The 18438-nt window shown below is 41.1% G+C and overlaps 1 protein-coding gene across 1 annotated transcript; it reads left to right on the top strand.

Moving 5' to 3' along the window:
* The first annotated feature begins 1256 nt into the window (after positions 1-1256).
* Positions 1257-17470, top strand: TOP3B (DNA topoisomerase III beta). The gene is made up of 13 exons (XM_042442056.1): positions 1257-1457; positions 4493-4649; positions 5395-5508; positions 6284-6374; positions 7603-7757; positions 8066-8171; positions 8774-8920; positions 10600-10773; positions 11957-12085; positions 12586-12735; positions 14687-14787; positions 15140-15341; positions 16954-17470. The coding sequence occupies exons 1-13, from the start codon at positions 1285-1287 to the stop codon at positions 17433-17435; spliced, it is 2181 nt and encodes a 726-aa protein (XP_042297990.1). The 5' UTR covers positions 1257-1284; the 3' UTR covers positions 17436-17470.
* The last annotated feature ends 968 nt before the right edge of the window (positions 17471-18438 follow it).

Raw genomic sequence — 18438 nt, 5'->3', positions numbered from 1 at the left:
GAAAACAATCACCAATCCTGAGCCATTACACCAGCAATTGCAATTATTTTCCTGAACGCAATGTAAAATAGGAACCATCTACCGAGGAGGCCGACAGTTAAAGGGGGGTGGGGGGACAATGCCATCTTCTCCCTGATAGATCTCCAGGCTCATAGCGCATCTTATAGGTAGCCAACAGGACAATTTCAGTTCCACATCTCAAATTTAAACGTATGATGGCAGTGAATGGAGAGACTCAGCTTTCTCTTCAACTATTTGCCAATACAATGGCAAATTTAAAACACCACATATATTTTTGTTGCCGGAAAACATGTCTCTCGAAACGAAGCGCTAAATGGAGCATGTTCAGTGCATGAATACCCAGGTCATTCCTGGGAAACATTTTCCACTTCAAGATGACATTCGTGTGCGGCCCCTCATGACATTGGATTTTATAGGTATATTGTCCTCTGTTTTGTGTTAATATCATTCTTGCTGTTTGTTGTTTTTGGTGAGAGAGATAGATGAGAACTGTTGTGGAGCAGACTGAAATTTTTGCAAAACATAAAGCATGTTTTAGGCACATTAACAGATGGCATTTGACACTGCTGCATTAATAAGGATATGTCATAAAATTAGTGATGGCTTCGTATGTACATCTATGACAGAATGCCCAAAATGTCATAGGGTTTTGGTTGCTGGTTTTTCAAGATATTAAAAGATATCTTTTAATATTATATACAGTTAACAGTTGCTGTCTGTACAAGAAATTTATTAACTTCTGTTGCATATCCATACAGTTGATTGGAGAGGCATTGAAGATCTATCTTTATTACAAGGGAGATGTAATTTAGTTCTAATGGGAAACTTAATATTTTATACTAAAAAAAATTATTCTGATGCAGACAGATTTTCTGTTACTTGACCATTTCTTTATTCTGTGTGAATAGTAATCCTCTGATTGTACCCCACCCTCATCTCATGGTGATTTATAGAAATGTGTAGTCATGACTAATGCTCTTCTTTTCCTCCTCCTTCAGTTAGTTGATGTACTGATGAGTTTTTTGTCCAGTCATTTTCTTATGTTCTGAAAGTGCTCATTTTTGTTTTGTGTGAGTTAAAAATGTACTTGTTGAATTCTTTATCTTTATTAAAATAACAAATAAATGACTGAAGGATTCACAAGTGTGATTTTGAGCAACTTGTGATCATGAGTTTTTCAATGTAGGAAAAACATTCCTAGTAAGTTGTGACCTTAGCTTTCTTATTGACTACTTGTAGGTCCTGGATGCTACAAGTCCTGTGATGAATAAAGCTCGTGGCAGTGAAAGGACGGTATACAGAGCCAAATTCAGCTCCATTACTGACACAGACATTTGCAATGCCATGAACCACTTAGGAGAGCCCAATCACAATGAAGCACTATCAGTGGATGCCCGTCAGGAGCTGGATCTGAGAATTGGTTGTGCGTTTACAAGGTATTTATTGACATAGCTCTTCTACCCTGACATGCTATTGATTAGTATTGGCTGGGAGCTGGTCTAGAGCTGGTCATCCTTATCATAATGATTAGCATCCCTAGATCCTGTTTGTCACATTTCTGCCATATTGCTTAGGAGAACTAGCAGTGTGAGTCTGGCCCATTGCATGAATTTCGCCATCTTTGATTGTACCATTGGCATCCACCAAGACGGGTGAAAATTTCAAGATAGGAAATTTTCAAGATAGGGTGATCCTCAGCTTGCATGGCTAGAGTATAGTCATCGTATGTTTGTGAAGTAAAATGCTTTCTCTGGAGAAGCTGATCCCCATGATGTGTATCCCGTTTACGCTAGTCACTGGCCACCTCTAAACTGAAGCAGAAAGGGGAGGGACAGTTGTATTCTTTGAACTATAGCTTGAGTTTTGAAAAGTTTGTTCTAAGTTGGACCTGGTAGTTGTGAGGAGACAAAAGGGAAAAATGAAAGAGAAGTAGAATGAAAATGGCTGTGAATGTAACAGTGTGCTTTGAGAAATACCAGAACTATTTTTTATGGAGACAAAGGTGGGCACAAGAGCAGCGTATAAGCATTTTAAGTAAATAATGTGTTAATCACCTTGAGGGTGTTTCTCCGGCAGTTGTTTGCAGTGCCATCACAGTGCTCAGCTTTTGAGAATTTGTGTTGTTGATTTTGGACTCCGATAATAATGCCATTGTGAGATTCTGTATACAATTACATTGTATTAGCTTAGTAACACTTCCATTGTTATATGTAGATTAAGGCTTCTACACATGTCAGTTTTTGAAATAACTAATGTTAAACTTTGAGCGCCACTCTGCCGCCCCCAAATGTTGAAATATTGGTGTGCAAGAAAGACAAGGGGAACTATGGTGGAGATGAGGGTTGCATGAAACTTCTTTTCAGGGTCTCTTAAAACCACCATGCAGCCTTGCTGATCATTTAGTGTGGTGGTATTTCTGGCTCTTCACCTACCCACAGGAGCTCGCTCCCTTAGCTGCATCTTTCACTGGTGGTGGCAGTGGCGAATAGGAAACTCTTGTGAGGCTTGGGCACAGGGCATTGCTTCTGTGGCTCGGAACAGCACCGCTTTGGGACTGACAGACTGGAGCAAGGAGTTAGAACACATGGGGGTAGTGGAGAACTAGCAGCAAAAAGGAGCTTTCAAATGAGGGACCTTGCTTCAGCTTTGTGAGCTTTGCTGGGACTTGGCTGGCAAGTTGGAGCTACTCTGCTGCTTCTGTTTTCTTTCATCGGGCAGTCTGAGATAACAGAAGAAGCAGTGTTTGTGTATGTGGGAGGGTGGGGGGAACACCTGAAGCTGTGTGTGGGGGAGAGATATGTCTATAGAGAAGGAGAGGGAGGAGTGTCTGGTGTCGATTCTTGGAAAGAGTCCTTCACCTTGGAGCAGCTCCTGTAGTTAAAATCCCCCCTTTTCCCTGTCTGCCCCATTCTCCAGTCCAGGGCATGAGGCCTTTGTAAGCCCCCTACACACAAACCAACTGCACCCCTCTCTGCTTCAATGAAGAAGGATTGAGAGTCCTTCCTTGTCAGGGAGGAGCTTCTCCCTTTGCAGCTGGTTGCTTTGGGAGCAACAACTGAGCAGCTGACTGAGCAGCGACCAAGAGGCCTCTTGCCCACACTGGCCTTTGCTGGCAGGGTGGCATGGGTGAGAGGCTTATCAGTTGCTGTTCAGCCACCTACTTGGTTGCTGTTCCCAGGGTGACTAGATGCAAAGTGACGAAGATTGGTTATTTTGAATTTGCCATAGAACAATAGACCTAATATCAAGAAATACATGTGGCATTTGTGTGCTAGGGTTGCTCCCCAATACGAAAGGAGGTGGTAGCCAGAAAAAGTTTGGGGACCACTGTGTTAAAGTATTAGAAATCTTACATGTAAATCTTATGCACAGAATTTACTGTGTATGGTTAATAAATAATAAATAATAATAAATAAAATTTTTATTTATACCCCGCCCTTCCAAAAGATCAGGGCGGCTAACAAAATGCACCAAAGTGCAACAACATACAGGTTAAAAGCACATATATAAACAACAATCCTAAAAACAATAAAAACAACCCCTTAGCCCAACCTCACGGCCACGAGAGAGGAGGGAGGCCCACAGGATATTTAGTCGGGGAATGCCTGATTAAATAGGAAGGTTTTTTAGACCCTTCCTAAATTGGGCCAGGGTGGAAGATGAGCGGAGCTCCGTGGGCAGCGTGTTCCAAAGGGCTGGGGCAGCTGTGGAAAAAGATCTTCTGGCTGTAACAGCCAACTTAGCCCCAGGCACCTTCAGGAGTTGCTGCCCAGATGTTCTGAGGGTGCGAGGCGGAATGTACGGGGAGAGGCGGTCCTTCAGGAATCCTGGGCCCAAGCCATTTAGGGCTTTATAGGTAATAACCAACGCCTTATATTGAGCTCGGAAGCGAATGGGCAGCCAGTGAAGATCTTTTAGCACAGGTGTTATGTGGCTGGTCCTGGATACGCCAGTGACCAGCCGGGCTGCCATGTTTTGCACCATTTGCAGCTTCCGAGTTTGGTATAAGGGTTGCCCCATGTAGAGTACGTTGCAGAAATCCAGTCTCGAGGTTACCAGAGCATGTACTACAGTTTCTAGGTCCCTCTGGGCCAGGTATGGGCGCAGCTGGCGAATCAGCCGAAGCTGATAACAGGTGCTCTTGACCGTCGCATTCACCTGAGCAGTCAGGCGAAGGGACGAGTCAAGAAGCACCCCCAGACTGTGAACGGAGTCCTTCACAGGGAGTTTGGAAGGGCGGGGTATAAATAAAAATTTTATTTATTATTATTTATTATTTATTAACCATACACAGTAAATTCTGTGCATAAGATTTACATGTAAGATTTGTAAGTGAAGTGCATGCAAGATCTAGCAATCCAATGTCCTCCAGACCCATGCCAGCATTGTTCTATGTGTAGAAATCACTAGTTAAATAGCATCTCAATACTGAAAGCTGTAATAGATTGATTTTATGTATTTATTCTTAAAGGTTTCAAACCAAATACTTCCAGGGGAAATATGGCAATTTAGACAGCTCATTGATCTCCTTTGGGCCCTGTCAAACTCCAACGCTGGGGTTTTGTGTGGAGCGGCATGATAAAATCCAGTCTTTCAAGCCTGAAACTTATTGGGTGTTGCAAGCCAAGGTTAGTGATAGCCACCATTTCTTTCTCTCTCAGCACCCATCTGGTTGGTAATGTTACTGGTTAAAACAGGTTGTTTAGTGCAGGTTTCAGGTGTATTAGAATACAGTACATGTGATTTGAGACTCTTTAGCTTGGTGTCTGATGCCTCAGAGCAGCTGCTGTGAGACTGGTGGGATAGACGTTAAGAGAACAAGCAGTCAACAATAACAAAGATAACAAACCATCCTGACTCCTCCTCGTCTCCACTGCTGCAGCGATAAGTTTTCTGTGCCTAATTTATCCTTGATTTTGCAGAAGTTTGTACTCTTTGACATGTAATAAGTGAATTTCTCTTCTAGGATAATCGCAAGTGGGTTTGTCACAAGAGAATGATTGGCTGGACCCAATGGCTTGCGTTACGAGCCACAAAAACTGAATCTTTATCTTACTAGTAAATAAGGTGTACATTCAGAAATAGTTACTATTAGTCTTGGGTGTTTGACATGTAACATCATGCCACCATACCCAAACAGACCCAATCCCATTTGATTTTGGAAGAACCTCTGCCAGTCAGAATTGACAGTATGGACAAGACGGACCAATGGTCTTACCTATGTTTCTGTTCTTTGCTATTCTTATGCTGGTAGTGGTAGAATGTTAATATCCCATTACTGTATTCGTTGGGACTGTCTGGCAAAGACACTACACATTAGAGTTTTGCTGGAAAAGAACTTAAAATATTTTGTTTTTATTTTTCTCTTGACAGGTTAGTCATGAAAAAGACAGTTGTCTGACTTTGGACTGGGATAGAGTGAGAGTCTTTGACAGAGAGATTGCTCAAATGTTCCTAAACATAACAAAGGCAGCAAAGGATGCAAAGGTGAGACTATAAATGTGTGTTATTTGGACTAAATTCCTAGTTCCAAAATTTATTCACTGCTCAGTTTAATAACATCACATGTCTGATGGTTAATTTGAATTATGCCATAAGTGCTCAAACTGAAAGAGTATACATGTCTGTGTGCTTGTATATGTATTCATACACACAGACGCAAACAGACATTGAGACCAGTGTGACTCTGGAGATCAGGTTTTAAATCCCTGCTGGAGGAAGGAGAGTAAAGAAGGTGTCATCCCGGCCTCCATAGGGAGAGAGCTCCAAAATCTGAGAGCAGACACTGAGAAGGCCCTCTCCCTCTATTAAGATAAACTGATCTCTTCACAAAATTAAAGGGAAAATGTTGAAGATCTATCTGGCTTAGGAGCAGCATACAGTATACTCAGATTTTCTAACTCCCTTTTACTCCGTACATGCTAAGAGATAGGAAGCGACAGCAGCAGACTGGAGGACAGAATAGTTCATCATGCAGCTTGCCTTGTGTGTATCACCCTCCAGTCTAAACTAGCCTGATGGAAAGGTTGAAGATGTGATTCTTTTAACACCACTGATGTAATTTTCAGTTGTCCATCTTAATGTTTTCAGTATGTGGAATTATGGGAAAGGCATCTTGTCCTTTTCCTCAGTCACCAACATGCCTTGGGCCATCCCTGCCCTTTCCTACTCAGGTAGTCCTTCTCAGAAAAATTCCAGGTGTTTAAGAGAGTGGTTAAGTGATCATCAAACCTTACCAAGGAATGCCTTTTTTATCCTGTAGGTAGAATCTGTAAGCAGAAAGGAGAAGGCTAAGCAAAGACCTCTGGCTCTGAATACTGTTGAAATGTTAAGAGTTGCCAGTGCTGCTTTGGGTGAGTGTTTTGCTCACAAGTATAAACTCTGCCTGCAACAATATCTAAAGATTTTTTTGTTAAGATCAATTAGAAATATGCACGAGAAATATGCACAAGTTCAGTTGACATCATTCCCAGCGAATTAGTAAGACCTCCAACATTTCTATACCTTCCCTTGGTTTTAATTTAATTTCATTTAATTAATTTAATTTGGCTTTAGTTTCAGTTAGATTTTTACCCATACCCCATCTGGTCCCAGAGACCCAAAGGACGAAGGATATAACCTTGAACATCTGGCTGGGAGTAAGTCCCATTTAACTCATTGAGAGATAGTCCATAAGGTCAGGCTATAAGCAATTCTCCATCTTCCTCTCTTTTGAATACACACCACCTTTATTCCACATTCCCTCCCTCTCCGAGACTGAAGCATATGCTGCCTCTGGAGAGGGCTTTGCAGGCACAAGAATAATACCATATGTTTCTTTTTAGCAATTATTATTTTTTCTTCCTCTTCTCTTCCTGTCATTTAGTTTGTTTAGGTTTCTATTAGGACTGTCATTCCATTTAGAAAATCTTAATTACTCTGTTAAAATCTGTGTGATTTGTTGATTAAGTATGCTTACTAGGGGGGAAATGGTCTTAGAGCATACTTTGTTGTTTTCAGATAAGATATATATGTGTCACATTAGGCATAATTTTAGATGATGTGCCTAAAATGATTTGCATAAATATTAATATTTGGAGGGGGGGCATAAACATTTTTGTTGCCCATTCTCATTTTGAGTGCACCTTTTCCGTTTAGTCAAAAGGTTTTTTTTTTAAAATGACCTGCTATATTAACTCTTGTAGTACTTTCTGCTTTATGCTACAGAGGAAATGTTAGAAGGGGCTTTTATCTTGTTGACAGACAAACTTGGGGAAAGACTATTGCTTTATTCATAGCAGAGCAGTACTTTGTAAGCAGAAGGTTCCAGGTTCATACCCTGTCATTTTCAGTTAAAAGGATCCAGATTGCAGGTGATAGAAAAGACCATTGACTTGAGACCTGACAAGCTGATACTGGTCAGAATAGGTAATACTGGGCTGGATGGATGAACAGATTGACCTCAGATGCAACAGCTATTGATGTTCCTGATTATGGAAAAGCTTTAATTTAGATGTAACTCTGAAAAAAAGTCATACCACTTTGCCTGTAAACATTTTATTCAAAATAATGACATAAACCATTTAAATATTTTACTTCTAGGAATGGGACCACAACATGCTATGCAAATAGCCGAACGGCTTTATACTCAGGGTTATATTAGTTACCCTCGAACAGAAACTACCCATTACCCGGAAAACTTTGACTTGAAGGGCTCTTTGCGGCAGCAGGCTAATAATCCTTACTGGGCCGAAACAGTAAGTACAGTATATGACAAGATGCTTTATTTTTTTATGCATACTATTTTCTGTCTGGAAATGAGGAAAAAGTCATTTCACTGAAAACGACATTTCTGTTACAAAGTTCCCTGGAAATGCTGGACAGTGTTTAAGTCATGATTTAGCCCATTTTCAGTCCTGCTGATTTTAGTGAGATCTGTAAGCATGTGCTTAAATCTCTCATTGAAATTAATAGGACTTAGAATGGCTAAACCAAGTAGATTGTGCCCATTAAGCTGAATCCGCACTCTATGGCTTGCCCTCATTTTCTGTTGTTTTCTTCCTAGGTAAATTCACTACTGGCTGAAGGTATTAACAGACCGAGAAAAGGCCATGATGCTGGGGACCATCCTCCTATAACACCAATGAGATCTGCCACAGAAGCAGAACTAGGTGACTAAGAATTGATTATTCTAAAGTCATAAGTATTGATGATCTGATTCTGTATTTAGCAACTTGTAGTCATAAGCTACAAGGCTTTCCCTGTGAGAATTCCCTAGTGGAGAAGGACAGAGTGCTCCATCCCTCATCCAGCGGTGTATTTTGTTTCTCTGCTAAAAGAAGGAAAGCTTCTTCCTACAGTGTAGCAATGTGGCATGCTGACAGAGGGGAATGGCAAGAACCGCATAACCTCCATTGGGGCTGTTTCAGTAGAAGAATTTATTTATTTAAAAAATTGTCTGCTAAGATGTTAGTAGCCAACACTGCTTTCCTCACTGCAAAGTTTAGGGTTTCTTTATATCTCATAGAAATTAGTTTTGATATTTGAAATTAGGCTTGTTAGTGTTTCTACATCCATCAGCTGTAGCAAAAAATAGGAGAGGGTGGGGTTTAAGGGTTTTTTTTTCTTTCTGATATCTGTAAGGATTTAAAGAAATGTATGTGACTAGGGAAAATAAGTCTTTTCCCCTATATTGTTTCACAAAATGTGACATACTTTTTGAAAAGTAGTTGGCAGACTGAGTCTTGTGGGCAACACACTTGTTTCTTTCTAGGTGGTGATGGATGGAGACTGTATGAATATATTACTAGGCATTTCATTGCCACTGTCAGTGCTGACTGCAAATTCCTCCAGACAACCATTGCTTGCAGCATTGGACCAGAACGTTTTACCTGTATAGGTAAAACTGTTATTTCACTAGGTAAGGAAGAACCAAAAATGATGTTTCTCATTCTCCGTATCTTTTCAGCTGAGTTGTTGCTGTGTACCTTCAAGTCATTTCTGACTTATGGTGACTTTAAGGCAAACCTATCATGGGGTTTACTTGGCAAGGCCAAGGTCACCCAGTGGGTTTTATGGCGGAGGGAATTGAATCCTGGTCTCCAGCATTCAAACCAGTACACCATGCTGGCTGTCTCTTTCAGCTGATATGGATGTTTAATTTCTGTATTTATTAGGGAAACTACACGAGAGTGTCATACTCTAACCTGCTCATAGGATGGTTGCAAGGTTGATATTAGGAGGGAAAAGAATGTATATTTCTCTGAGCTCCTTGGAGAAAGCAAGAGAGAAATGTTACATTTATTCATACAATAATACATATGCATAATTTTATTGCATAGTATTATTCCCTTTTCAAACGGTTGTTTCCATCCTCAATATAAAACTTAGCATTTTGTTGCAGTACTGTATAATGTTGCATGGAATTTATATGTTGCTGAGCCTGGAATCTAGCATTGATTGAACTCTTTGTATCATAAGTTGGAGCTGGCTGGAAAGTACATAATAACAGTAACATCTTTGGTGTGCACTGGGGTTGGCTTGTTACAGACCACAAGTGTCATTTTTCTATATTTGGGCAGTTTTCTTCTTAATAGTTCTGCCTGATTAGGAAATGAAATAAAACCCTTCTTGGTAACATTTTATGCTTTTGAAATACATAGCAGAGGTTACTGTCATCTGTATGTCATTGGGATCTCAGAATTGACTTAGTTGGTGGTCTGTCTGATACTAGAGCCAGTCACCAACCAATATTCTCCAACCAGTATCTGCAGGGTTAATCTGTAGAAAAATCTAGACAGAAAGAGCCCTGATTATTATTTTTTAAAAACTTTATTAGGCTCTGTCAAATCAATGAGATGAACTGACTTCTTATGATTAATGATAGTGGGAGGGATCAATTTTGATGGGGGCTTGGTTAATGGGATTGGAGGTGCTCTATTTTCAAAAAGGCGAGAGGTTATCAAACCCTTATTTAAAAGTTTCCCCCTACGTGAGTACGCTTACTTAACTAAGCCCTCATTTGAGAACGTTATAATAGCTTGGGCTTGGGTATGGTTATAAAATAGGTGCTCAACTTGGGCAACTTCTGCCATTTTGATAGACTTGCCTGCTGCCCACGCTAGAGTATGTAGGAGGTGTTTCTTTCTCTCATTTTGCACTACCATACCCCTGGGTTTTGGATAATTGCTCCTAACCAATTTGTCTGTGGCTAAAGTTAGATTCCAAACCTTCTTTCCTACACCCTGCGGGGTTGGGAATTGGGATTTCTCACTGTGGGGTATTTACCTTTCTTTATTATCTATGCACTTTCTGAGGGCTTTTCCCCAGGGATCTTGATCAATCAATTCTGCCTCACCCTCTGGGTTAGAGAGATGATTTTTGAAAGTCTCTATCTGCCACAGTCTTCTGATGCTTTTGTTCATAGTTCATTGTTGTTTCTCTTGGTTTAGTAGATTTGACTTGGTTCTTTAATGTTTTAAGTGCCTTTGTGTTCTTTCTTAGCAAGTGATATCATTTTTGAAAATTCATCCTTTCCTTACTCAAAGAAAATCTGTTTTATTTTATTAAAAATAATAATAATAAAAAACTTTATTAAAGGTTTTACAGAGATCATGCCTTGGCAGAGCATCCCACCAGAAGAGAATCTGCCCAGCTGTGAGAAAGGAGATGTCTTCCCTATCAGTGAAGTAAAACTGTTGGAGAAACAAACCAATCCTCCTGACTACTTGACAGAAGCTGAGCTCATCACTCTGATGGAAAAGCATGGAATTGGTAGGAACACCCCTCCCTAGTAGCATATTTAACATACATTAAGCTGAGATGAAAATAACTTTAAGTGAATAATGGTAATCTGATGTTTATTTAAATATTTGTGGCCATGGTGATAGGTATGTGTGTGTGAAGAGAGAGAGAGATCCATCTAAGCCTGAGAGCCATCAAACAGAACCAGGCTAAAACAGAAGTTCAGGTGGATGGAGTGAAACTTAGGCGCGTTACAGATGGCCTCAAGAGGCTCCACCGTCGTGCCGTGATTACGCGCGAGGGGCGGTGCTTCCTGACACACCTTGCCCCTCGCACGTAATGAGTGCGTCAAAATGGCAGCGCCCTATATAGATGTGCGCCGCCATTTTGACGTCGCGGATGCGCAGCATCCTGATGTCGCACCCTGGAAGAGACGTCGCAAGTGCGCGCGTTGGCACTTGCGGCGTCTCTTCCGGGTTGCTGGAAGGAGCGCGATTTTTGCGCTCCTTTTTTGCAGCGCGGAGGAGTCGCGCGGTTTGGCTGCTGCGACTCCTCCGCGCTGCAACTAGCAGCGGCCCGAGACTGCCCCTTTTGGGCGGTCTGTAACGGGCCTTAGAATGAACAAGGCGCTTCTATTTGTCCAAGAATTGCTTTCAGTACCAGATCACTTCTTTAACACAAAAATCCTCTCCTGGTTTTCCTTAAATCTTTATTTTTGTCAGCAGCCTAATTTAGAATGAGGAGGGGAAAGAGCCTTTTTATTCTTGCTATGTTTAAACAATTGAGAAAGTGGAAAGAGAGAGCAGTCTCTGCCTCCTCGGTCCAAAGGCAATGGCATAAGTATGTTGCCTTAGACATGTTCTGTCTGGAACTTGGCCTTAATCTACCATTGATGAAGTTTGGGTGAGGCTGAAAGAAAAGGACAAATGGATATAAAGTTATTGGTTATCACAATGACTAAAAGACTTCTGTACCTGGGGATAAAGTCTAAGGAAGCATGTGTAGGATTTTACTATGAGGTACAAATCAGGAAAACCCAGTTTAAATTTTCCTTGTGTCATAAACTTATGAGATGGATTTAAGCATTCTCCCCCCATCCTTTCCAACAGCAGCACTGTTACAGGGTTATTCTTAGGATTACAACTGCATAGTGAATATGAAATGCACCTTAAATACTTGAAACTACTAAGCAGATATTTATTGTTATTGTTAGGAACGGATGCCAGCATTCCAGTTCATATCAACAACATCTGCCAGCGCAACTATGTCACTGTGGAGAATGGCCGCAGACTGAAGCCTACAAACCTGGGCATCGTTCTGGTCCATGGCTACTATAAAATAGGTAACCTTGCATATGTTTTTCTTTGATGTTTTGAACAGCTCTAGAGAGTCCAGCTAAAAGAGGAGAGATAAAAATGTGATCAAAGAAACTTAAGTACATGATTTCTGGTGGAGAAAATTCATTAGACTGACCTGTGTCTGAACATGGGCACAGATATTTCTAAATGTAGTTAAACTGTGCTGTTTGACTTCAACCCCCATCAGCCCCAGCCCACATGACCAATAGTAAGAAACTGTGGAAATTGTCCAAGGAACCAGGAGGGCCACAGGTCCCCAACCCCTGTATTAGACAGTTGGTGCCATCCTCTTGGCATCTTCTGAGTAAGACACATTGAAATGAATGGGAGTTGCCTGAGAGAACCAGAGTGCTTTGACAAAAATCCAGGTGATTTTAGTGGAGCATGAAGTGGAGATGTTTTTGGTGTGCCGTGCCTAATATGCTTATTCCATTTTACTCTTGTTAGAACTACTGTGTACCTCTGGATTTTCCCCCTCTCTTAGATGCTGAGCTTGTGCTTCCCACAATCCGCAGTGCAGTAGAGAAACAGCTTAATCTAATTGCTCAGGGTAAAGCAGATTATCACCAGGTCCTGGAACACACCCTGGATATCTTCAAAAGAAAGTTTCACTATTTTGTTGATTCAATCGCTGGTAAGGATTTATTCCCCATACTTAAACCTGTCTAGCTGTGGGTACTGAAATCAGTAAGCAAATAAAACATGTAGAATACTCTGATTTTTTCCCCAAAGTTTGTAGTATACCCTTTAGAGAAGCCAGATAGATCTCAGAAGTTCCTTTTTTGACATTGTAACCCTCAGGAGTTTAATTGCTCCCACAAAGTTATCTAGCTTTCAGACTGGAGAAGCAAAACCAAGATCCCAAGGCTACTCATGAAACTACCTTTAACTTCACTCTGGTTTTGTCTCTCTTTCACACCTACTCTCTGCTCCCAAAGCAAAGGAAAATGTCAGAACCTACGGCATAATCCAACTGTGGTTCATGGCAATATTAAATGAACTCTTGCAAATGGGTAACAAATCAAAGAGAAGGGACTATTGTTTGTCTAAGTGAACATGATTTGGGCAGGAAGCTAACACTTGTAAAATGTTTAGAGCTGACAATATTACACCTTTTCACAACTTCATATTTGAAATATCAGCCTAGTGCTAGTTAACTTGTTCCTTGCAGAAGTGTTACTAAAAATGACTCATTGGTGGCCTGATATCTCTTGCTAAATCTGTAAGCATTATGGAGAAAATTAATATATGTGAACAGAGTCAGCATATGGGATTTCAACCTGCTCAGGAAACAAGAAGTGTACATCTGCATATGCCTGTTTACTTTGACATAGTGCATGAGTGGGGAGCATTTTTGTATTCAATTCCACATACTCTCAGGGACAATCTATTGGGCACCATGTGCTGACAATGAGCAGGCCCCAAACCAAACGTGGGTGAAGTGATACCCTTTATTCTTCTTCCCTGTCTCCCTTCTGACTGCTGAGAGAGGGACAGATTGTGTTTTCTGGGGGTCTGAACTGATACAGTGGACCCTTGTTATACGCTGGGGTTTGGTTCCAAGATCCCCCGTGTATAACAAAATCCGTGTATGCTCAAGTCCCATTAAATATAATGACAAAGCAAAATGGTGTCCCTTATAAAAAATGGAAAATCAAGGTAAATTTATACTTTTTGGGAACATTTTCAAACCGTGTATGCTTGAATCCGTGTATAAAAAATCTGTGTATAAGGAGGGCCGACTGTAGTTTGCAAGAGACCTCTGAAACTGAGCCAAATGCCACATGAAATATGTCCACCTTCTGCAATTCTTGCCCCTGTTAAGACTTCACAGAGCTTTGAAAGTTACTTTCAAAGCAGCTTATTATGTAAGACATTGTTAACCCCCATCCTTTAATTTGTTAACGTTGCTCCCCTTGACATTACTTTGGGGACATGGTGAACCTTTCGGTTTAATAGGAGACTGGCATAAAACTTTACCAGTTCCATTCAGATGCCTTTAAAAAGCTGTAAAATGCTCTTAAATGGTAACATGTCAAGTAACTAGATAATGTTACTTGTTACCCTGAAAAATTATTCTTGGTCCACACTTCCTCTACATTACTTTTGAAATATGACTTATGTCCTCATTGGCAAAAGAGAGGAAAGGAAACTCCTTGCAGGTTGCTACAATGCTTGTAACTCATTACTTTTAAGCTCTCAGACATCGTAATCAGACATAATGGCCAGTTCTTGCCATAAATGGTCCAGTTTCCACCACACGCTCCCAACACCCATGTTTACAAATGGAGTATATTGGAATGATTGTGGTACGCTTTAAAGTAAATTCCAGAGCCTCAGTGTTGCTTACTTCCCAATTAATGTGCTGAGTGTATACCAAGTTGCTTGCATTTTCTTGTTATAAAAGTAACATTATTCAGTCAAAAATGTTGGGCAATGTTGCTCATCAGCTAAATCCTGATCTTCTCAAGGAACTTCATCAGTTTAGTTTCCCTTTTCCCCAAACCCTGGCTATTTCCAAGAAGTGTAGAGTTCCAAACCTTCTATGACTTGGGTTTTGGATTTGTTTTGTCTTGTTTTGGCAGGTATGGATGAATTGATGGAAGTGTCTTTTTCACCACTGGCTGCCACAGGCAAACCCCTTTCCCGCTGTGGAAAATGTCACCGTTTCATGAAATATATCCAGGTGAAGAAAATCTAGAATTTAAAATGACACAAGAGAAACTGATTCATAGATATTTTCCTCACAACCACATGTACTCCGATGTGTATGTGTGTGTAAGTAATTTTGCAGAGATGCACAGGAAGCCCATTGTATTATAATGTGGGTGTCGCATGTGTTCAAGAACTGGTTTTACTCATCACTGTGGTTGGCAGAGGACAAATGAAATTTCCAGACACTTTTCAACACTGATTTTGTAGAAAGGTTCTGCAAATAGTGGATGAATTCTGTATGATCAAGGGATGCTGCAATGTTTATCGTTTGCACAAAGAAAGGCTTAGAAAATCAATACTGTGTTTTTCTTCATTCTTTGTAGGCAAAGCCAAGCCGTCTACACTGTTCCCACTGTGATGAGACCTACAGTCTTCCTCAGAATGGTACCATCAAACTCTACAAAGAGTTACGGTGCCCCTTGGATGATTTTGAATTGGTGCTTTGGTCCTCGGGATCAAGAGGGAAGAGCTACCCACTGTGCCCTTACTGTTATAACCACCCCCCTTTCAGGGACATGAAAAAAGGTGAGGCTTCATCAAGTGAAAGATGTATTTTTTTAAATTCCTTTCTTGACACACATTTTAGGGCTTCAAGGACAAAAGAGCTATAGTTGTCATTCTGATCTATCAGAATGAACGTTAAAACTGTTTCAAGCCTTAGGATTACTACTGATGACACCATTCTCATTCAGAGATGAGTTTACAAATCATTCCTGTAAACTGCATATTTTTGTCCATTTGCAGACAAGAAGCATGTTTCTGACGTATAGATCAGGTGCTCCTTCCTGTCAGCACAATCTCACTTAAAAGAATAAACTGGAATTACAGGAATTTAGTGTACAAAAAATAAATAGCGTGAGCCTCTTCTGTAGTGAGATCTGTAAGGCTCTTACAATTGTTAATAAATGGAAGCTCAGTTGAACACAGCTGTCTATAAAGCATTGTCTGTTGTTGTTTTTTACTGGGCAGAAGGAGCCACTGTTGTTCTGTTGTTGTTTTTTCCTCAGTTGAATTCTCAAACAACTCCCAATTGTTCTTGAATTCAAACACTCCCTTTAAAAGAATCTACTGGGCTATAAGTGAACCACAAACCACAAAATATATTCTCTAGTGAAAAACCTGATTGCGACTGCAAAATCTGCAAAGATGAGCTTGTTGTTTTAGACAAAGCAAGTTTGCAAGCTCTAAAGCATCTTTCTAAAAACTTGCCCTTTTTGAGAGTGAAGGATGGAATTCTCAGATTTTGCAGTAATTAATTACCCAAAGTTTGCATTAGAGGTTATATTTTGTGATTTGTGGTGGGTTTACAGCCAAGTTGACTCTTAAAAGTGGTGTGTATGAAATTGGAAATAATCAGAACTTGTTTCAGAATTAAAAAAAAAACCAACTGATTTAAGATACAGAAAATAGAGTAGATCTCTCCATGAAGCTTCCAGTGTTTTATTTATCCAAAGTGGAAGATTTTCTCATACTTTAGATCAGTGCTTCCCAACTGTGCTCTTTAAGGGGTTTTGGACTACTGCTCCCAAATCCCAGACTATTGGCCAATGTGGCTGAGACTTCTGGGCGCCAAAGTCCAAAATCTGTTAAAGGGCACCGTTTGGGGACCACTGCTCTAGACTTACACACCCATTGCTTCTAAATGATCAGATCTGAGTCCTTCCTTCTCCACTCCCATTTCAGTCCTAAAGTAGGCCTTTCACAACATTCAAGATTCCTAAAATGGTATCCAAATTACTACACTGAGACTAATGATAGAAAGTAGGTATAGGTTTTTGTTGTTGTGTACCTTCAAGTCATTTCTGATTTATGGTGACCCTATCATGGGGTTTTCTTGGCAAGATTTGTTCAGAGGGGGCTTTGTCTTTGCCTTCCACTGAGACTTGTCCAAGATCACCCAGTGGGCTTCCATGGCAGAGCGAGGATTTGAACCCTGGTCTCCAGTATTCAAACCACTACACCATGCTGGCTCTCCGAAGTGTTCAGGACTAATTTGCATGCTTTTCAGACTGCAGAATTTGTTTGTGGGTGGTTGTGTTGCCAATCTAGTTATTTCTTTCTCATACAAAAGGAAGCAGAGTATGCTGGACCAGTTTTCCTTACACTTTGGTAAATTGCATTGCTTTCTTTTCTTCAGGAATGGGTTGCAATGAGTGCACCCACCCCACCTGCCAGCACTCTCTGAACATGCTTGGAATTGGACAGTGCGTGGAATGTGAGAATGGAGTGCTGGTGCTTGACCCAATCTCTGGGCCCAAATGGAAGATGGCCTGCAACAAATGCAACGTGGTAGTGCATTTCTTTGAAAATGCCCACAAGGTACGCGTGTCGGCAGAGACCTGTGAGTCATGTGACGCTGCGCTGGTGGATGTCGATTTCAATAAAGCCAAGTCTCCCCTCCCTGGCAATGAGACCCAGCACTCTGGCTGTGTCTTCTGTGACCCTGTGTTCCAGGATCTGGTTGAACTGAAGCATGCAGCCATGAAGCACCCTATGCACCGTGGAGGGCAGGGAAAAAGACAGGGACGGGGACGAGGAAAGGGCAGGAGGCCCGGAGGAAGGCCCAATCCAAGGAAACCAAGAGACAAAATGGCTGCTCTGGCTGCGTATTTTGTGTAACTACCTTACAGCTACTATTAAATAACTAAATACCATATAAAGTCTCTGTTTCAGTTAATCTTGCCAATCTCTTTAATTCATTTCTCTGTACTGGTACAATGGCAGCAGAGTCCAATGACTGGGGACTTGGTTTGAGGACAAAAGGTGACTAATCCAAAATACGCTGCAGAAATATTCCAGTTTGAGACCAGTTTAACTGCCCTGGCTCAAGCCTCTGGAATTCTGGGAACTAGTTTTGTGAGACATTGAGCCTTCTCTGTCAGAGAACAATAGTGCCACAATAAACTAGCCATATGTAGTCAACTATAAGTCTCCCTCATGTATAAGTCGAGAGCAGGTTTGGAGGCCAAAATAATGGATTTTGATATGACCTGTGGATAAGTCGTATGTGGATAAAACTTAAAGGAGCTGGGTATGTTTAACCTGGAGAAGGGAAGGTTAAGAGGTGATATGATAGCCCTGTTTAAATACTTGAAGGGATGTCATACTGAGGAGGGAACAAGCTTGTTTTCTGCTGCTCCAGAGAATAGGACCCAATGGAGCAATGGATGCAAGCTGCAGGAAAAGAGATTCCACCTCAACATTAGGAGGAACGTCCCAACAGTAAGGGCTGTTCAACAGTGGAACACACTCCCTCAGAGTGTAGTGGAGTCTCCTTCCTTAGAGGTCTTCAAACAAAGGCTGGATGGCCATCTGTCAATGGGGATACTTTGATTGAGAGTTCCTGCATGGCAGAAGGGAGTTGGACTGGATGGCCCTTGCGGTCTCTTCCAACTTTATGATCCTATCTAACAAAAGATAATGCAAAGGAAAACATTGTGGAAGAACTTATGTACAGTCCTCCCTCCATTCTCATGGTTTTGGAACTGATGCTTATGCCCAGGGGATGAACAGAGAGGGAAATCATGGGATGCATGGCTGAGGTGTGGGTGCGCTCCTACAACCGCATGCCTGTATTCTAGCCAATGGCCATGTGTCACGGCCCAAGCCTCAAACAGCTTGG

Source organism: Sceloporus undulatus, chromosome 10, assembly GCF_019175285.1.
Source record: "Sceloporus undulatus isolate JIND9_A2432 ecotype Alabama chromosome 10, SceUnd_v1.1, whole genome shotgun sequence".
NCBI lineage: Eukaryota > Metazoa > Chordata > Lepidosauria > Squamata > Phrynosomatidae > Sceloporus > Sceloporus undulatus.
This window is presented reverse-complemented; position numbering and strand designations above follow the sequence as displayed.

Excerpts from the sequence above, each read along its gene's own strand:
- TOP3B (XM_042442056.1), top strand. The coding sequence starts at position 1,285 with ATGAATAAAGCTCGTGGCAGTGAAAGGACGGTATACAGAGCCAAATTC. Across the intron at positions 6,375-7,602 it reads AGTTGCCAGTGCTGCTTTGG|GAATGGGACCACAACATGCT; the intron begins GTGAGTGTTTTG and ends TTTTACTTCTAG. Across the intron at positions 12,086-12,585 it reads CCATGGCTACTATAAAATAG|ATGCTGAGCTTGTGCTTCCC; the intron begins GTAACCTTGCAT and ends CCCCTCTCTTAG.